The 17,889-nt window shown below is 41.5% G+C and overlaps 1 protein-coding gene across 1 annotated transcript in view; it reads left to right on the plus strand.

Moving 5' to 3' along the window:
* The window catches only part of LOC107998261 (probable G-protein coupled receptor Mth-like 1), a 147,178-nt gene that overhangs the window by 6,026 nt on the left and 123,263 nt on the right, over nucleotides 1–17,889 (plus strand). Inside the window, exon 3 of the mRNA XM_062072563.1 lies at nucleotides 227–462. Within this exon, the coding sequence (XP_061928547.1) occupies nucleotides 227–462 (236 nt within the window). The remainder of the gene's footprint in view (nucleotides 1–226; nucleotides 463–17,889) is intronic.

Below are 17,889 nucleotides of genomic sequence, written 5' to 3' on the forward strand. Positions count from 1 at the left end.
CCTATATCGATATCATCCTAGTTAATCACAAGTCCTTAATTTTAATGTAAATCAATGAAAAACTTTTAGTTGAGATAAAATTTACAATCTCTTATTTTTTCGAAAAATCCAGAGTATACAATTATCTACCATACTTGCTTTCGATTCAAATTTACAATCGATGCATTGCAAAAAGAATCGAACTAACTGATTAAAAACAAATCGTTCTGATTTGAAAATTTTCCAGACCTATAATGCAAGCGGCCGATATCAGGTTCACCTTGTACCCCGTGGGCTTCATCATTAGCGTGGTCTTCCTGGCAGCCACGTTGGCAGCCGGTTGGCTGCTGCCAGCCTCTCATCACGTTCTGCATTGGCGCTGCCAGACTCATCATGTCACCTGCCTGATGCTCGGTGATCTTCTCATGGCCATCATTCAACTCGCCGGAGACTCCCTTCACGGTGTAAGCTGTAAAGCCCTCGGTGAGTCATTGTGTTTTATGATAAACTTTTATCGCTCTTTTATACCTAACCGCGCTTTTCCCTCGACCTATCGAACTGTTCCTCCATGATCGTGGCGTTATCACGGAGATTAAATCTAAATGAACCACGGGATAGCATATTTCTAGAATCACGTAGCGGGGTGTTATATTATCCGCGATATCGAAGGGCATTTTTTTATGTGGAAGGATAGTTGGAATGATAAAATTAAACGAAATTACGGTGCACTTCGTTGCAACAGGATGTGCCGAATTTTCTGCTCGATATCATATTAGAGACACCGTATAACGGTTGAGTACTCGTTGGAATTAGAGTAATTGCGACGTTTAATCATGTCTAATACAGCCCCTTGTCACTAAATTAGGATCACGTATGAAAATTTAACTATGTCATAAATGGGAAATTATCCTTGACTATTCAGAGAGACTTTCGTTGACAATTAATTTATTACTACCTATTTTTACGAAGTAATTATATATCCAAATTTTTAATTTCCGAGTTCTATAAATACAATGATCTTTTAGTCACCAAAATATCGCTCATTCTTTTTAATTTTACTAAAAAGAATGGGAAGATGTTAAAAATATCAAGTGATCCTAATTGAACAATTGGATAGATCTACTATAATAATAATAATCAGAGAATTTCCTCTTCTCGCTGTATCCAAAAAAAAAAAAAAATTCCAACGAAACTTGATAATCTTTTTGCCTCATAATTCATATCATCTTTAAGATGGAAACAATACGAAATTTTATCGTCACCGTCTTTCTCTCTCTCTCTCTTTCGATTAAATTCCAGGGGGCAAAGGAGTCGTAGAAAATCCTCGTAGAAATCAAGATTTCGAGCAACGTTTGTGTCGTTAATCATCCCGGAAACCGATCACGCACGATTTCTCACGAAATTACTCCAACAAACCACCGCCCCCATCGTCGAATTAACGTAACTCGCTCGTTGTCCCGGCTCGTTTCGATCTCGTTCCGCGCGCGTTCCAAAATTTTTACCCCTTTTTCGCGGGGAAACAATCGTCGGGGGGAGGCAAACGTGTGCACGCTTGCTATGCGAGCAAATATACACCGATGGAATTCGAATTCGGACGGAAGCTTTATTTGCCCTGCCATCCTCCCTCCCAACTCCGGGCTAATTATTCGGATAATCGTGCTAATCCCTCGGCAAAGCTTCGCTTCTCCGCGCTCGTTTCGATCGCGAGAATCGATTACATTGTACACCTGCGAGCTTCCACCACCGGGATGGTCACCGTGGTCCCTCTATCTCCCTCCCTCATCTCTGTCCACGGGTAACAGCGACTCTCATTTGCATCTCCGCTCGTTTCCGGCATTATCGCTTTGTACTCGGCCTTTTTCACGTGCCCCGCACCCCGCACAGATTTAACCATTCCGCGAGGTAATTATGTTGCGACGGGGAAACCGAGGGAATTTGCATCGAGCGTATTTCTTTCCCTTGTGTCCACGCTCGCGCCCGATCCCTTTGCAATCCACGGCAAGTCTCGCGGCTATTTCCGTTCCGTTCCCGTTCCGGCCATCGCTAAATTTCCACCGAAGAACTGTCTCTCCGCTTGACAGAGCGCGCCGATTGCGATCCTTTCCCTCGTTTCACCTGATGCTCCTTGTTCCTTCCATCGATCGGATCGATTCAATCGTGCTTTTTTTCTTCTCTTCCTGCCTTGGAATATTTTTCTGAGTAATGAGGGAGGAGTGGTTGCACAAGTGGTTATTGCGGCTATGGATTTTCCGGATAATTTTGAACGTTGTTTGTTACCAAGTTAGAAGTTAAAAAGGTTTCTTCTTTGGAATTAGAATGTAAAAATCGGTTTTTGTCTATTGGCGAGGTATATTTAAACTTGTGACACGAATATTGTAATTATCTTCGTTATGATAGTAGACAATCTGGCAAAAGGATTTCGGTGTCAAAATCGTGGCGTGTTTATACAATGAGATATTGTCCTCGTAATTTATCGATGAGAGAATCACCCTGTTTGCGAACTCTGTGATCAATAAATATTACAAATAGAGGATACCGTCTCCGTTTTTCCTCGCACTGGCCTATCTCTTATACAACAGAACGGATTTCAAATTTTTCTCTTCATCCATAAATCAAGAAAATGGATTGTTTGATGATATTGCCTTTGTAATTTATCGATAAGGGAATCCTTGTGTAACTACTTCTCTCCATTCCTCCATAAAGGAAGAGAAGAGAAAGTGGGACATGGTGTGACCCACAATCGGACTCTTCATGGGTTGCTTCTTTGCTTCCTTTTTCTTCCTTTTTCTTTTCTCCCTCTCTTCGACCAAAGTTTTCCTTCCCCCAAGGTCTTATCGGTCTGTTCTGAAAACCTCTTACGGGGCGAAGTTTATTGTATTGACACAGTTAGCTGATGAATTTGTTTGGTTAGAAGTAAATGGGAGCTACGTTGATTATTCGAGGGAGGAGGGAGGAAGGCTAATGGCCTGTGATAGTTCAAAGGATTGAAATAGTGACATCATCGTAATTTTAGTTTTCAGATTTTTCTAGGCGCGTAGACAACGTTTTAACAAAGATAGAGGAATTTGTGTGTTCGTAGGTCTTCGCTTTTGCGAGAAATACTCGTTCTGTTTTCTTCGTGAGATTGCATAATCGTGTCACGTTATACTTCCGACGTGCTACGCGTGGAGAGATAAAACGAACAAACAGCAAACGCATATTCAAGCAAAATCAAACTTCTTGATGAGAAACAGCGATCTAACCGCCTCTTTTATGACAATTGCGTCAATTTTTCGAATCTTTCGCGTACACACTATTGTTGAAACGTATCTGGATATTTGTTTATTTAACTCGACGAGATTTAATTTATCTTCAAAATTATTAACACGAAATTGTTCGACAAAGTTCTAGAAATTTGTTAATTAATTTAAAGGAAGATTCTGGAAAGACGGAAATATCGAATCGAAATTAAATATAAGGAATTAAATCGTACAACGGAACTCGTTTATAAGAATAATATAATTAGAATATTCTATAATTTTCAAAAAGAAAGAAAAAGTTTAATTTTCTTATATTTGGTAGAACCCATTTATCAAAAAGTTGATCAAAGTATCCGGATACGTATTCACGAACAATAATATAAATCCGTGAGACACGGGCGGAATACAAAGAAGAAAACAACATAACCTCGCGCGTAACGCATTCGAACGTCGAGATTGCACAATCGATCGATCGATTCATTCCGGTTGTTCGCCCGGATCGACACGGAATCGGTATTCGGCTGTACTCATTTCACGTCGTGGCGGAAGTATTAAAATTCATGAACGTTTTTAATTCGATTAGTTCGTTCGTCTTTCAGAAACCGGTTGTACGATGCCGGTAACAGTAGGCCGATTAAAAATTCAACTCGATTATGCCTCGATGAAATCTAGTTTCCACGAATTGTTAACTTCTTCTCCCTCGAGCCACTCTGCTCGTGGACAGAATAATTCGAGATAGCCGGAAAATTTGCTCGATTCCTCGAGCCGTGGTTGGACTGTTTTGACGAAGGAATTTCGTTCGATTCGCGACAGAATGAAACCGCGCTAAATTGTTATTCGAAAATTCACGGACGATATACGAGAAACCACCGACACTCGCGTGCGTGTCGAGCCGATCTTCCAAGTTGGAATTTATTTTTCCATCGGCTCAAATTCCCGGAAGCTCGTTTCCTCGTTTCTCGCTACCTGTTTACTCGCTGAAATTCCACGCGCGACTTGAGATTTTGCTGCTCGTTTTACGCCATCGCGTCGTCGATTTACGTAACACGAGCCTTGAAAGATAGATCGAAGAGTAAGAATCGATTTCTTCTTGTTAGAGGTGTCCATCCTGGTCTGTGCGGTTTCCCCTCGTAAACCGCTTCGAGTTGTACGCGGATGCGAGCTCGAGATCGTCCAAAGCGAAGGTAATACGTTCGATATCGATATCCCGGTAGTCGAGTCGAGTTTAATTCATTTTTAGAAATGGATCACTTCGAATTTTTAATCGAGACGACGGTATTCGTTCTCTCGCGCCCAATAATCCATCAACTCGATGATCAATTATTGTATGCCATGAGTATATTTTCTGTAGCACTTAGGCAAGATTCTCAATTGCGATTCTCCTCCATTCCAATCGATCCAATCGCAAAATTTATCCCATTTCAATGCAACACGATAATATATCTACGTGTGTGGAATTCGCATCGATTCGACAAGTTTCAAAATTTTTATCATTTCGCATATTATTATTTGTCAATCACCAATGATCGCATCTCATTCACGGCTTAAGATTCACGAGACGTAAATGATTCAATGCTTTCGGTGCGAATTCGATACGGCGATGGAAGGAATTTCATCGCGACAATAACGGTAATAACGCGAGCTCTCCTCTCCTCTCCTCTCTCCTCTTTTCTTATTTCACCGAGCATCGTAGGAAAACGTGGACGCGGCAATTATTGTTGACAGAGGCGGATTGTTACGTATCGATGGCCTTGCCGCAATATAGCCTCGAATAACGGGTTAAACGCTGGTTGGCGCAATCGCGAGACTTTTTCAAGCGTTTTAGTTGGGAGAGCTATTGCCGGCTATGCGACCCAACCGTTTACACGCACGGGATATGCCGGTTTTTTTTTGTTTTTTCGTTTTTTGTTTTTTCTTTCTTTTTTTTTTTTCACCGTAGGCATCGCGACGCGATTTATGAGCGCGCGTGTATTCGATGCACGCGAGTTGCGTGCGAGATAAGCTGCCCTCACCGGATCTTCGATACTGTTAGATCTGGAAATGGGAGTTATGGAACAGGTTGATCGCCATGGGTGTCCGTTCGAGTTGGCGCTCGATTTGGAATCCGGCGATCCTGGAAATTGAAGATCGTGGAATAACGATTTTAGAAATTTCGATAAAAATGCGTGTAATTATATTATTGTTTCTCGTTGTAAAAGGATATTTCATCTCGTTTGCGATGTGAAATTGAAGAATATAGAATAGTAATTTTAAAAATTTGATGATAATTTTAAGAATTCGAAGGAGGAGAATGTTGAATTTTATAATTGACGATATATTCATTTCGTTGTAGAATATTTCATTTTGTTTGATTTAGAGTAATCGGAATTTGAATTTTAGAAAAATTTTATTTTTCACGTAATAGTTGAACGGTCGATGATTCTGGGTGATTTATTTGTTTCAATATTTTTGCCACATTTTGCCTGTAAATAAAAATAGTTTTAGTTGAGAGGCAATAAATCAAGTACACCCCGTTACCTTCACTTGCCCATCCAGGGAAAACGTCCATTTTTGATCTTATCGATCCATTCATAAATACTTATTTGCAACAGTGAGTGCACCGCTCCCACATTACACTGCAATTCTTGGATAGATTTTTACCTCCTGATACCAAAGTGGCAATTTTTTCCTTGGCTTATCCTATTAAAGGTACGGCCATTTCCACATCACTATTTACCAAAGTAACCAATTAATTAACGCGGGACTTGGCGTGGAGGGTAAAACGTGGAGGTAAAAGTCATCTCGTTTTATTATCCCCCAATTTTCACGAAGTACGGACAAACAAGTCGTTCGCGCTCAAGTTGGCGCATAAATTTCACCTCGAGAACGACTTAATATCGTTGAAACACCCGGTACATGAGGGAATGCCTTCATCTCGTAACGCTTTAATTGCGCTCGCCCGCAAGTATCCACGTTCTCGCGGCTCCACTCTTTCTCTCTCCTCTCGATTCACTTTTAATTACTTTCGACCTTGCGCGAGTATCTGTCGTGTCTGTGAGTCGGATGACTTCATGGAAACTCTCTTCTTCCGGCGCGCAGCTTCGAAAGGCGTGACTCGACCTTCGCCTAGAATCGTCTCCAACCCTTTCTAACCGATTACCGAGTCGATTTCGATATCCATGGAAAGAATCGCACGTCGCCTGTCATTGTTGTCGTTTCGCAACGCCCAAGAAAATTACTCGAGATCGGCGTCATCTATTCATTTACTTTACACCGAGAATCATCGAGATTGATCATTCTATTCTTCCGTTATACCGAGAATCGAGATTAATTTTTCCTTCTCGCATATTTTTCTTCTTCGATACATTTTCCTTCGTGTTATACCGAGAAGTCGATAGATCTCGTTGCTGGTACGTTCTCGATGGCGTGTACCATCGAGTATTTTATAAGAAAACACTCGTGACCCGAGATCGCCGTGACTTTGGCCGAGACTTCCACACTGCTGTGAACACCCTTTTACGGGGAATGGATAGTTTATTTCCAAGCGAGGAACCGAGGGAGATCGAGAGCAACACCGGTTTCCATTCTTGCCTTTCGATTAGTTCCATATTTTGCCACGCTGGTTGTGCAACGTAGCGTATAGTGAATTGCTAGCCTTATGGATGACCTGTTCGAATAGAGTTAGAGTGGGATCGTTTCATTCGGTAAAAAGTTGGTAACTTTGATGTTAAAACGGTTGAAAAATTAATTATGAAGAAACGTCTTTAGGCGGGAATCGTTTAATTATTATTTTATACCGATGAATTTTTATTTCGAATAAAAATATATAACGCGAAATATCAAACAATTCGCACAATTAATTTCCGGATAACCTGATACTTTTTTACTGGGAAAATTGCAAACACTTCGGTAACCGTTTCAGAAGCATACGTGTGCGATAATATATACAGCAGAATTGATGATTTCGTCAAAAAATTTATCAATAATTCAATATTCGTAATCCGCGTCGAATTAAGTAAAGTAAATTAATTCGATTGGAGGAAAAATTAAATTATTAATTAGCCAAGAATCGTAGCAATCATCGTTATATATTTATGCGTAGTAAATAGAATTTTTTTTCAATGATTTTCAAAATCATCATTTCTTCTCTTTCGAAAATTCTTTTTATTCATCCTAACTGCGAAAGTTTCTTGGATGATATTATATCTAGTGTCTTAATGCAATCTCTCGTTTAAGAAAGAGTTCTCTGGATCCACCCATAGAGCAAGCCACGAAAAAACGTTGGAGTTTTTTCTTTTCCAACCGACTCGTCCACGTCTTCCCGACGTGGATCCATAATCTCTCTTTTCGTGCGAGAAAAGAAACTCACCCTTGCCGTGACGCCCGGCGATATCCTCTGAATTAATGACTGTAAAAACGACACTCCCTCGACGAAAACTCGACCAATTTTTGTCCTGATACCGGTATTTGTTCTGCATTTCGTCGCAAGTTCGATTTTTCATCGGGTACAACCAACGAATATTTATACGTTCCAGATGACGAGTTCTTAAAAATTCTTTATATATATATATATATATCCGTCTTTTCGTCCTTCTTGGAATCTGTGTACCCCTATTTCGATAGAAATTCATCCCATCCGCCATTATCTTCCATGTTATTTAACCGGTTCTACGTAAGAAGTAATGAATATTAAGAAAGAATGGGAAAGAAGGGTGGCTCTGAATAATATTTCCTCGCTCCCCCCGTTTTGTAATTTCGATAAGTCAATCGCGTGGCAAGTTCTGTGCTTCTATTGTACCCTCCTGTCCGTACAACGAACCATTTTATAACTATTATAACTTATTGCCTGACTGAACAAGAAGCAAAACTGTAATCGTCCAAACGAACGAAGGAACGATATCGTTTCCGAGAATCAATTTCAATCGTACCAACCCGGAATTTACGTGTTATTGGCCAAAAATCTTCTTTTCTCCCCTCCCTTCACTTGTCTCGTCTATCCGCTAATTCTCTTAAAGTCATAAAATCCTAATTTAATTCCAACTTTTTGATTAAATCTGCGAATTCTTGGAAACACGTTCCAACCTCGAAACCAACTTCTTTATACAATGTACTTTCTAAAAAAGAATCATTTTCAAGAATTGAACTTCACGGTTAAGTTTTACTCGCGTGGATAGAGTAGATATAAATTTAAAAAAGAAAAAAAAAAACATGTTAACGATTTCAAATATTCAACGAGTAATATAACTTGCTCGAAAAAAAATCTTTATCGCGTCCACTAATTTCACCCCTTGATCCCTTGGTTAATTAAAAGATTAGATGCGTATACAGAGGGGGCGACACTTGACGAAACCCGTTATCGTAGGTCGCTTTCTTTCGATGTCGAGCTCGTTTCCCTTCTCGGTTGATTAACGACTCGGCTAATTAGCCTAAAATAGCGCGGCACGAGCGAACGCGACGGATTCCGTGTTCCGTGACGACAATGCTCTTTTTCATCGAAACGTGTGTCAGTCCACGCTTATCGTCCCCTCGTTCCCTCCCCAACGGGGAAGGAGCGGAGGGAAACCCTTTCCGTGTTCCCTTGTCTCGAACACTGGTTACGTTTCAAAGTTACGGGGAGAGATAATCGAAGTGTAATTGTTTCGCGGCAGATTTATTAGGGCAAGATGCGTGAGGATCGAGAGAAAGGGGGAGGTAGATAATTATTGGCGTAACAATAACTGTATGCACGCGTGTGGAAGAATTTGAACGAGCGATACTCGAGAGATCTCTCTTTCGTTTCGAGATTCGAAAGAAGAGTTTTGATTCTGTGAAATATCATTTCAATTGTTGAATTACTGTTCGAATTCTTTTCGAAGGATTTTCGAAAAAAAAAATCTTCGATTTTTCGTAGAGATCGATTTCAAATCTTTAATTCTTTGTCTTGCAATTCGAATTCTTTCTACGAGAAATCGACCCGTTTTTCGATTTTCAAACGCTTCGAGGCTCATAAAAGAACGATTCGCTCGATTTCTTTTCGTACGAAGAATACGACTTCAATTTTTAAATTGCCCCGCATTTGAACTTTCGAAGATTTATGGGCAGGGAAACGGGCTATCCGTCTCTAGGCCGGAAATTACACAGTACTTAACAAGTTGAGAGACTCGGTTGCCCGGCAAACTTTCCCTCTTTAATGTTTCTTTTTCACCGTGATGTTGGAAAAACATGAACTTTCGATTCGTTGGGTTTAATATACCTTTCCTTCCTTTTTTTTTTTCTTGCAAATCCACGGAAAATTATCACGGTTTTATTATCTATCGAATAAGAATATACACGATACACGGTTTGCTGGGGAACTGAAAACCGAGTGGAGGAAGCAAAATTTGAACGACGTGGAATTTACTCGTAAAAATGAACGATATAATTTGTGATATTTATTTGGCACACGATGAGCGGATACTGCTAATTGGATGCAATTTTACGAAAATTGTCAAAATATTAGCAACTTTGCGTTATCGTTACGGTTTATTGTATAGGAGTAAAATGTTGAAAAAAGAAAGATAGGATTTCGCAGTTTTTATGAAAGAGGAATAAAGGAGAATGGTGCTTTGTGTGCCAAGAGGAGGCCGACCGTATTTTGGCTAGAGCATGTAATATCGTTTAGATAAAAGTTTAAACGGTGATGGCTTCTTTGAAAATATTTTCATACACATTTTATAAATTTGAATCAGCTTGAAAATTTTGTGAAAAAATGTAGAAGATGTTCAAATTTACATTTTCGTTTAATTTATCGAATATCGAAGAATAAGATAAGAATATATTAATTCTCCTAAAAAAAAAAAAATGATATTGGGAGGAAGAATTACTCAAGAATTTCCTTATCTCACACCGTGAAGAAGATGAAAAAATTTTTTCCTTTCCATTCCATCACGCGTTTCATTTTAACTTTTACGAATCTTTCCGCTCATCCAATTATCCGTTCGCCGTACAAAGTCACATATCCTGGACAAAATACAACGTGCAGCTTGAAAAATAGTTTCATGGGCGCAAAACCATGCTGGTCCCTTTCTATGCAAAGCTCACGGGCAAGGATTTTCTCTGAAGTCCGGATGGATTCGCGCGCGGCGTTTTATCCGGCGGCAAATCGTGGTGTGCCATTTTTATGTTTGCAGTCGGACGCGAGGGAGAAGAGAAGGGTGATTAAAGAGCGCCACGGCGCTCTCTCGCAAGAAACAAGCCCGCGAGCAAAAAAAGAAACGAATCGTATGTCATATACCGTGGGCGGGGTGCGAGAATCGCGCGGAGGGTGGCGCAATTGGAAACACATGGGCGCGTTGCCGATTCCTTTTTTCCTCGCTTTCTCCTTCCCTTTTTTGCTCCCACCCTCCCTTCCTTCCTTCCTTCCTTTCTTTCCCTGTCTTCCACCCTTTTGGTGTTTGCAATAATTGAGATTTTTACGTAACCTCAAAAGGATTTGGATTCTTATTTACCGAGGAAATTCATTTCATTATTCCTTTATTTCTTTTCCCTAGTATTTTATTTTACTCCCATTTCTCGAGTTTATAGCAATGAATCGTAAATCGTACCCAGTCATTGGTCGTCCAAAAGTTAAAGGATATTAAATTATTTACAATTATTTCAATAATTTTCTATACATATAATCAACGTTCTCGATCGACTCGATCGGAAATAAGACGGAATATTTCTGGAAAATGGCCCCCCCTATGGAGGAGGACACCTTCGCGATTGTCTGGCACGGATACTCGCGGGTGGACTGCGAATGTCGGCGGTTGGGACACGACGATTGTCAAATAATTGACCAATTTAAGGTTACGTGACTGGAACGTGTCTCGTCGAGGCGAGACGAAGCAGGGAAAAATTCGTGGGGGAGAGAAAGCTTCGGTGGTGGTCCCATGGCGCCATCGTCTTTCTTTCGCTTCTCTCTCTTTCTCTCTTTCGATCAATTCGCTCCCTTCTCTCCCCCTTTCTCTTTTTTTTCTGCCTCCTCGATTCGGCCTCGCCTGGCCGATCCTTGTCGACAACCAGATTACGCTTCCTCTCGCGTTGTAAATATGATCGATAGCTTTCGTTTTCGCACTACCGTGAAAAGGGGTGCGAAACGAAGATGGTCCGTTTTCGGCGCCTCCGCTGCTCTAATTGGAATTGGAAATGCTCGTGGATGAGTTGATCGAGATGGAACGAAGAGAAATGAGCGAATGTGATGAAAAGGATGGAGGGAGGGAGGTCCTTCATGCGAGATGATGCTTGGTTGGTTATTTCTTGCTCGCGCGAGAAGGATTAGCTGTTGAAATAAAGGTTTTGTTACGGAATTTTGATTCTGTCGTGGAAATTGGCTACTTCATGTCGCTCTTTTTCTGAGTCATTCGTTTCGCGTGTTTAATTTATCTCTATACCGTTATACTTTGCATAAAAAAGATGTTTTTTATTTCCGCTTATTACGGTATAACAAAGATTCCATGGTAAATATTTTGTACGAGGAAAGAGAAGTGAAACGAATAATTTCACTAAATTTTCACTATTTTTTATAAATATATATATATGTATATATATATATATATAAATATATATATATGTATGTGTGTGTGAAAGAAAAGGTAAAACTAGATTGAAACTTACTAAAATAAAAACTTGGTTAAAAAATGGCTCGTTCAACGTCGTCAGTCTTCGATAAATACCATCGGTCCTTTGAACGTCCATATATCGAAAATAAAAAAAAAGAAAGTGGAAGGAAAGAAAAAACGCACGAGTACAGTTGAAAATCCCCGATAACACAGGGCACACGATCGAATTAATATAACAGATGTATCTCGGAAACGGCGCGGAACGGCTTTTCAGACAGATCGTCTCTTTCCCTCTCTCTTTGCATCGGTTTCGAGGGATGGGCCGCGTGCTGTAAATATGATAGACGAGGCTCGTTCATTTGCTCGTAAGGACTGAAAAATATGTTACGCGGCCTGCTCGTGCACCATAGGGGAATCTCAATATGAAAAATTGGCCGTGCTTCCATCGGCATGGAAATTTCATCTGTGACGGAGCCAACGATCATAAATCTGGGTAAACAGTGTGCAGAGACGAAGGAATATATTTTTTTTTATTCTCCTCCTCTTCTTCCTCCTCTCCCCTTCGCCCCCGTTTCCAACCATGTTCGAATGCACCACGAGAGGGTGAAACTTCAAACCACGCGTGTCCACGTCCAAAGAGCAAAATACGATCCCCCATTTTCCTCCCTTTTTTTTATTTTCTCCTCTGTCTTCCTCTTCCCCCTCCCCCTTTTCCCATCTTCCATCTTCCTCTTTCTTGTTCCCTCCAGCAATGGGTTCTCGTTCGTGCCAGAAACCTTTGTTCCACGGCGCATAAAAGCTGGAAGGCCGGAACCGTGAGAAATCCGTGATAAATAAACCGTCCTTCTATACGAGCGATACGGTTCGCCCTGGCGGGCGATTTTTACTTTTTTTCGCAGTGGAGGAGCACGGAATCCTCCACGGAAGTTGGAATCTGTGTGTGGCTCTCGGATGATTCCTCGGCACAATTCGCTCCGCCGGGATTGCGGAGGAATCGTTTGGAGGGATGATAAGTCATTTACACCCGTATGGACATCCGTGGAAACGGGGGATCGAGAGGGAATACGTTGAATACATATTTCTTTTTTGGATATGTGGGTTGATTAAACTCGTCACGTTGAGCGGAAGAGGAGGGAGAAGGGTGATGGAGTATGCGCGCTTAGATCCTTTGAAGTATGTTTTCGAAAGCAGGCAATTTTGTCCGGGATAATCAGGTTTCGGGGACTCTCGTGCAAAGGGCGGAAAATATTTTTCCTGGAAATGAGGTTTATTAGGAGTTTTGGCCCTCAAGTGCGTACGTCCTTTGAAGGGTGGCGCGTTCTTGAAAAAATATTTCGGGAACATAATCGAGGGTTTACCCATATAACTAAAGAATTACGGTTGTATTGAAGAAATTTTAATGAGAAAAAAAGAAAAAAAAAAGATGTAATCTGCGAAAAGCAAGGTTTTCTTTAATACGAGAACACTTTAAAGATAACACTCTCGATCAGAGAGACGTTACCCACGGTCCTTGGAGCGAGGCGAGAGAAAGAACTGTCAAGGGATAAAGAAATCGTTCTCTGATTACGTTCTCCCCCCATCACACACGCGCGCCGTTGAAAATCTCTTCTTGAGAGCCTTCTTTCGTGTCCCGGAAGGTGTCTGGATCTGAAAAGTCGATGGTTGCCCTCCAACTACCCTCTTTAATGCCGCCACTTTATCGCGGGGACGGCTCTCTTTTAAAGTTTCTCGAATTTACGGTGTTCACCTTCGCTACTCCTTCCCACTAGTACATATATATATATACTTGTGCGCGCAATTCCACTTCTACCGACGATAAACACAAGTTGAACGGTTGATGATTTAGAGAAACGCATCAAGGAAAATATCGCGGCGTGGATCGTGGAGCTCGGTAAGAGCTTTTCGCGGTACGTTAACGCGGACGAAAAATAAATATAACGGCGTGATTTCGCGGGGGAACGGAGGCAATCAGTTTCTTGGTCGGTCCTCTTCCTCCTTTTCCAGCCGAGGAGGAAGAGAGGAGGAATTCTCCGGTTGGAAAAGTAAGCGTCGGCTCACCCGAGGAAAATCGAGGGAGAGACGAGCCCGGGGCTTTCGTTGGCCGCGAGAAAGAATCATTTCCGCCGGCTTCTAACCTCGTTACTAGATGAAAAGGAGGCTTCCCTCCGCACGCGACCACCCGGGAAGGTCGCGTGGAAAACCGCGAGCCCACTGCTATCGAGACCCTTCCTCCCCTCCTGAGTACTGGCGAGCGGACGATATTCACCCCGTTTGAAAAGTATGTGGGTTCCGGAGGGACGAAGGTCTCGGAGAAAACGCAGTTACACGCCCTATTCCACACGGTTTACCCGTAGACGCGGCCCCCTCTCGTCGCTCTATGCGTCGTTGCTCGATGACAATTATTTTATTCTCCCGTGGAAGGGAAAAAGTCTGGTTGGAGAGTGCTTTTTATTTCGACGAGTGATTTTCGTCCCTTTTCTTTTTTTTTTTTTTTTAACGATACGCGTACTTCAGGCTGATGAAATCGCGCTTCGTTTCAATTGTGTAATTTTCAAGTTTCGCCTGTCTCCAGAATTTATATTATTTGGTTCAATTTAAAAATGAGTTTGATTTATTAGCAAAATATTCGAGATAGGTTTTAACATTTATATTTAAATCGATATATCTGACAAGTTGAATTCGAAATTTAATTGGTAGAAATTTAATATTGTACGAATAACTTTCTTGTTCGAAATGAAGTAAACAATGCGTTCCTCCAAGATTGTTTGTTTCGTGGAAAAATCTTGGCTGCAAGTGTCGAAAGACTCTTTTCAAGATCATTCTTAGAGAAACGCAACGAGAAGAATGAAAAGAACAATTGGTCGGGGTAGGTTAGGGGATAAAAACACGGAGCGCAAATTGAAAGCAAAAGGACGGGCGGAGTAGCGAAAACGAGAATGGATGGTCCTGTTCCGATTGCTCTGAGCGACGCTGGCGTCGCGACGCCACTGCACTCTCGTTGTTTTACCGCCGCTTTCTGGAAAACTAGGCGGCGGCGAGACAGCTTCCTTCCGGAAAATGGACGCGTTCCAACCGGCCAAACTGCCGCCGTATACTCGATCGCCGTGTTTTCTGGACCCGCGACCTATTCCGCCATATTCGCAAGTTGAAAAGTCGGCAAAAAGATGACCTCTCTCTCTCTCTCTCTCTCTCTCTCTCGATTTTCTGCTCGAATTCGAGGCGACATTGCTGCCGGTCCGTTGGTTCGAATCAACGAAATTGTTCGAGCTGTCATAAAGCTTCCCCGTTTTCTCATGTTTTTCGGCGAATTTTGTTATCATGAAGTTAATTTTTTCGATTGAACTGATCTCGATTGCAAATTATTTCATTATTTATTCGAAATATTTTAAATGTCGGCCAACTTGTTATTTTATAGCGAATAAAATTATAAATTTGAAATAGAAATAGACAGCAAATAACGACAAATTTTATCCTAAAAGATACAGCTGGAAAGAAATTATTTGTAATTTCTCACATCTCTTAAACATTATTACAGTCCAAAGTAGTAGACATTTAAAAGTGCATCGATGAATTTTTCTCACAATATTTCAAAACGTATCGCGGTTAAAATATAAATAGATAAATAGTGGAAGTTGAATTTGTTCAAAGCGTGTGTCGTAACGTCGTCAGGTACGCGTAAATGGCGGTTTGGGGATACCACGCTGGTCCCTGCTAATTCACTTAAGGGAGATAGAGAGAGTAGACTGGATACCATAATCGACGACGAAGCTGTTATATTCGCTCTAATAATAATAAGCGATCGGTCCTCCGAGCGGTTGTCCACCAATTTATTATAGTCATAATCATGAATATGGTCGACGCTGTCGCGGCCAACGACAATTTATTACCACTATCATTATTATCACGACTCCACAGATATATATATATGCATGCAACACCGGTGTGTTGGCCGTATTCCCATAATCATCGTTACGGTCGTCCTCGGCCAATCGGCAATCTTTAAAAAAAATCTCCTTCTCTCTGTAGTTTTTAACGAACAATTTTGCTCCAAGTTCCAAGAATAACGTTTAAACGTCTTTTCGAGGAAAACACGAGAGGATAAACTTCTCTCCTAACGTTTTCTAAACATGGATAGCATCGATAACGAGAGCGAAGAAAAATTGGCAAAAATTTCCAAGAATACTAAACGTTCGGGGAAAGATTATTCGTTTCTGAGTGTACGAAGATAAACTTCTCCCAGCATTCTCCAAACGTGGATAACATCGATAACGGGAGAAAAATGGTAAAAATCTATCTGGAACGGTGAATGAATCTCGGAGTTGGTTGAGAAGAATGTTTAAAAATTGACAAGACACGCGGAAATCTCGACGTGGAGTTACATCCGGCTTTCCGCTACTCGTCAGGCTTTCACATCCGTCAAAAAATAGGCAGATTCGGGATTTGAAGCAGTGGGTCGACGGACAAAGAAAGATACGCCTCGAGCTACGCCCGAATGAACGTAGGCCTGCCGAGCAGGAAAAACTGGAGGAAGAACGCCGACGAAGCAAAAGGGAAAACCGTTCTGATGATGCTGCTCTCTTTCTCTCTCTCTTCCTCTTTCCCGTCGCATTGTCCCCGAGATCCTCCGTGATGAGGAACGCTTGATACAACGGGACAAACGTTTCGAATATCCCTCTTATAAAAAAATCGATTCTTTCAATAACGAACAGGGAAAGAATCAGCGGCATTAACCCTACCAATTTCAAGAATCGCGACAAACAATTATTACAATTCTGAAGCGTATATAAAACAGTCTGCAATTTCCTATAAAAACACTTCTATGCATATTATCCGCCCCAATAACTCTCGAATATCGTGAATGGAGTTCGATGTACTGCCTACCTAATAAAAGATCGCGGTACACGTTCCAGGATTAATAATCCAAGCACTCGTAAGCATTCATAATGTTTACGAGCTTGCTAAAAAAAAAGAGAAGTCATAAGAATTCGTGCTCCCTTCCTCCATTCGCCCCCAAGGAGTTTTACCCTCCGTTATTATCCTCAATTCCCAAATGCACATCGAGTCGGCCGCTCGACAATCAAACTTATTTCGCAGCAAGACGCGTTGACGACATTAAAATTAGCAAAAGCGAAGGCGGTGAGGGGATATTTCTCCCCTCCCTCGCGGGGGAGCCCCGATGAAATATTTTTCGGCGCGGCGCGCGCCCGATTAAATTCGCGCGGCCGCGTCGCGCAATAATTCACGGGGTTCCGCGCGCCACCCGGCTCCCTCCGTTTTTCCGCAATCCCCTCCCCCCTCTTTTTTTGGCTCCAACGTTTTCAAGGCTCCACGCGCGGCTAATAGGAAAAGATTGTGTCTCGCTAGGGTGACCGCGCGCCCCAACCCCGCGCTCGATTTATCATCGCGACGTACACTTCTCCCTATTTCTCCGTTTCGGGGTGGCTTTCTCTGGATCCTCTTATTCCCTTAGCAAGGCTCGCTTTTCTCCCCCTCCCCAATGGTAATCCCCAATTCTGTGAAATTAAAGCGAAGTTTCGTATTTCGTCGGCGATCATTCCCTCTCTCTCTCTCGATTATGTTTACGCGATACTCTTCAATTCTTGGATAAATTCTTTGATTAATAGCTAGGCTGGTTGCGTTCGAGGGATTGGAACTATTTTTTCTTTTTTTATTTTTGCTCTTCTTGCCGCGATTGATTTAGCTTGGTATATATAAAGAGAATTTTAACTCTAGAAGTTGTTAAATGGTTTTATGTGGTAATAATTCGTGAGTATCTTAAGCGTGATAGGATATATGTAGAACAGTTTTCTTTTCTATTAGCGGAATCTATTCATTTCGACGGAGTCTATTCTCAATGAATTGGAAAATATAACGAAAAGAGAGCCAATTGATCGAGCCGAGTAATTTAATCATATTTTTTCCCACGAAATTCGATTTAACGGACGAATGAAAAATGAAAAATGAAATTCTTCCTGATCTATCAAGAGAAAGACTCCCACGGGGGTCGAGATTGATGAATTGATCGATTCGCGCGCGTTCTCTGTTGAAGTGGGCGGGAAATTCGAAATAAAAGGAGCGCAGAGACCTTCGGAAATTTATTCACCGCGGCCGGTCGAAGTTAACAGAGGAACAAC

The sequence above is a fragment of the Apis cerana genome, linkage group LG3, assembly GCF_029169275.1.
Source record: "Apis cerana isolate GH-2021 linkage group LG3, AcerK_1.0, whole genome shotgun sequence".
In the NCBI taxonomy this organism is placed as follows: Eukaryota; Metazoa; Arthropoda; class Insecta; order Hymenoptera; family Apidae; genus Apis; species Apis cerana.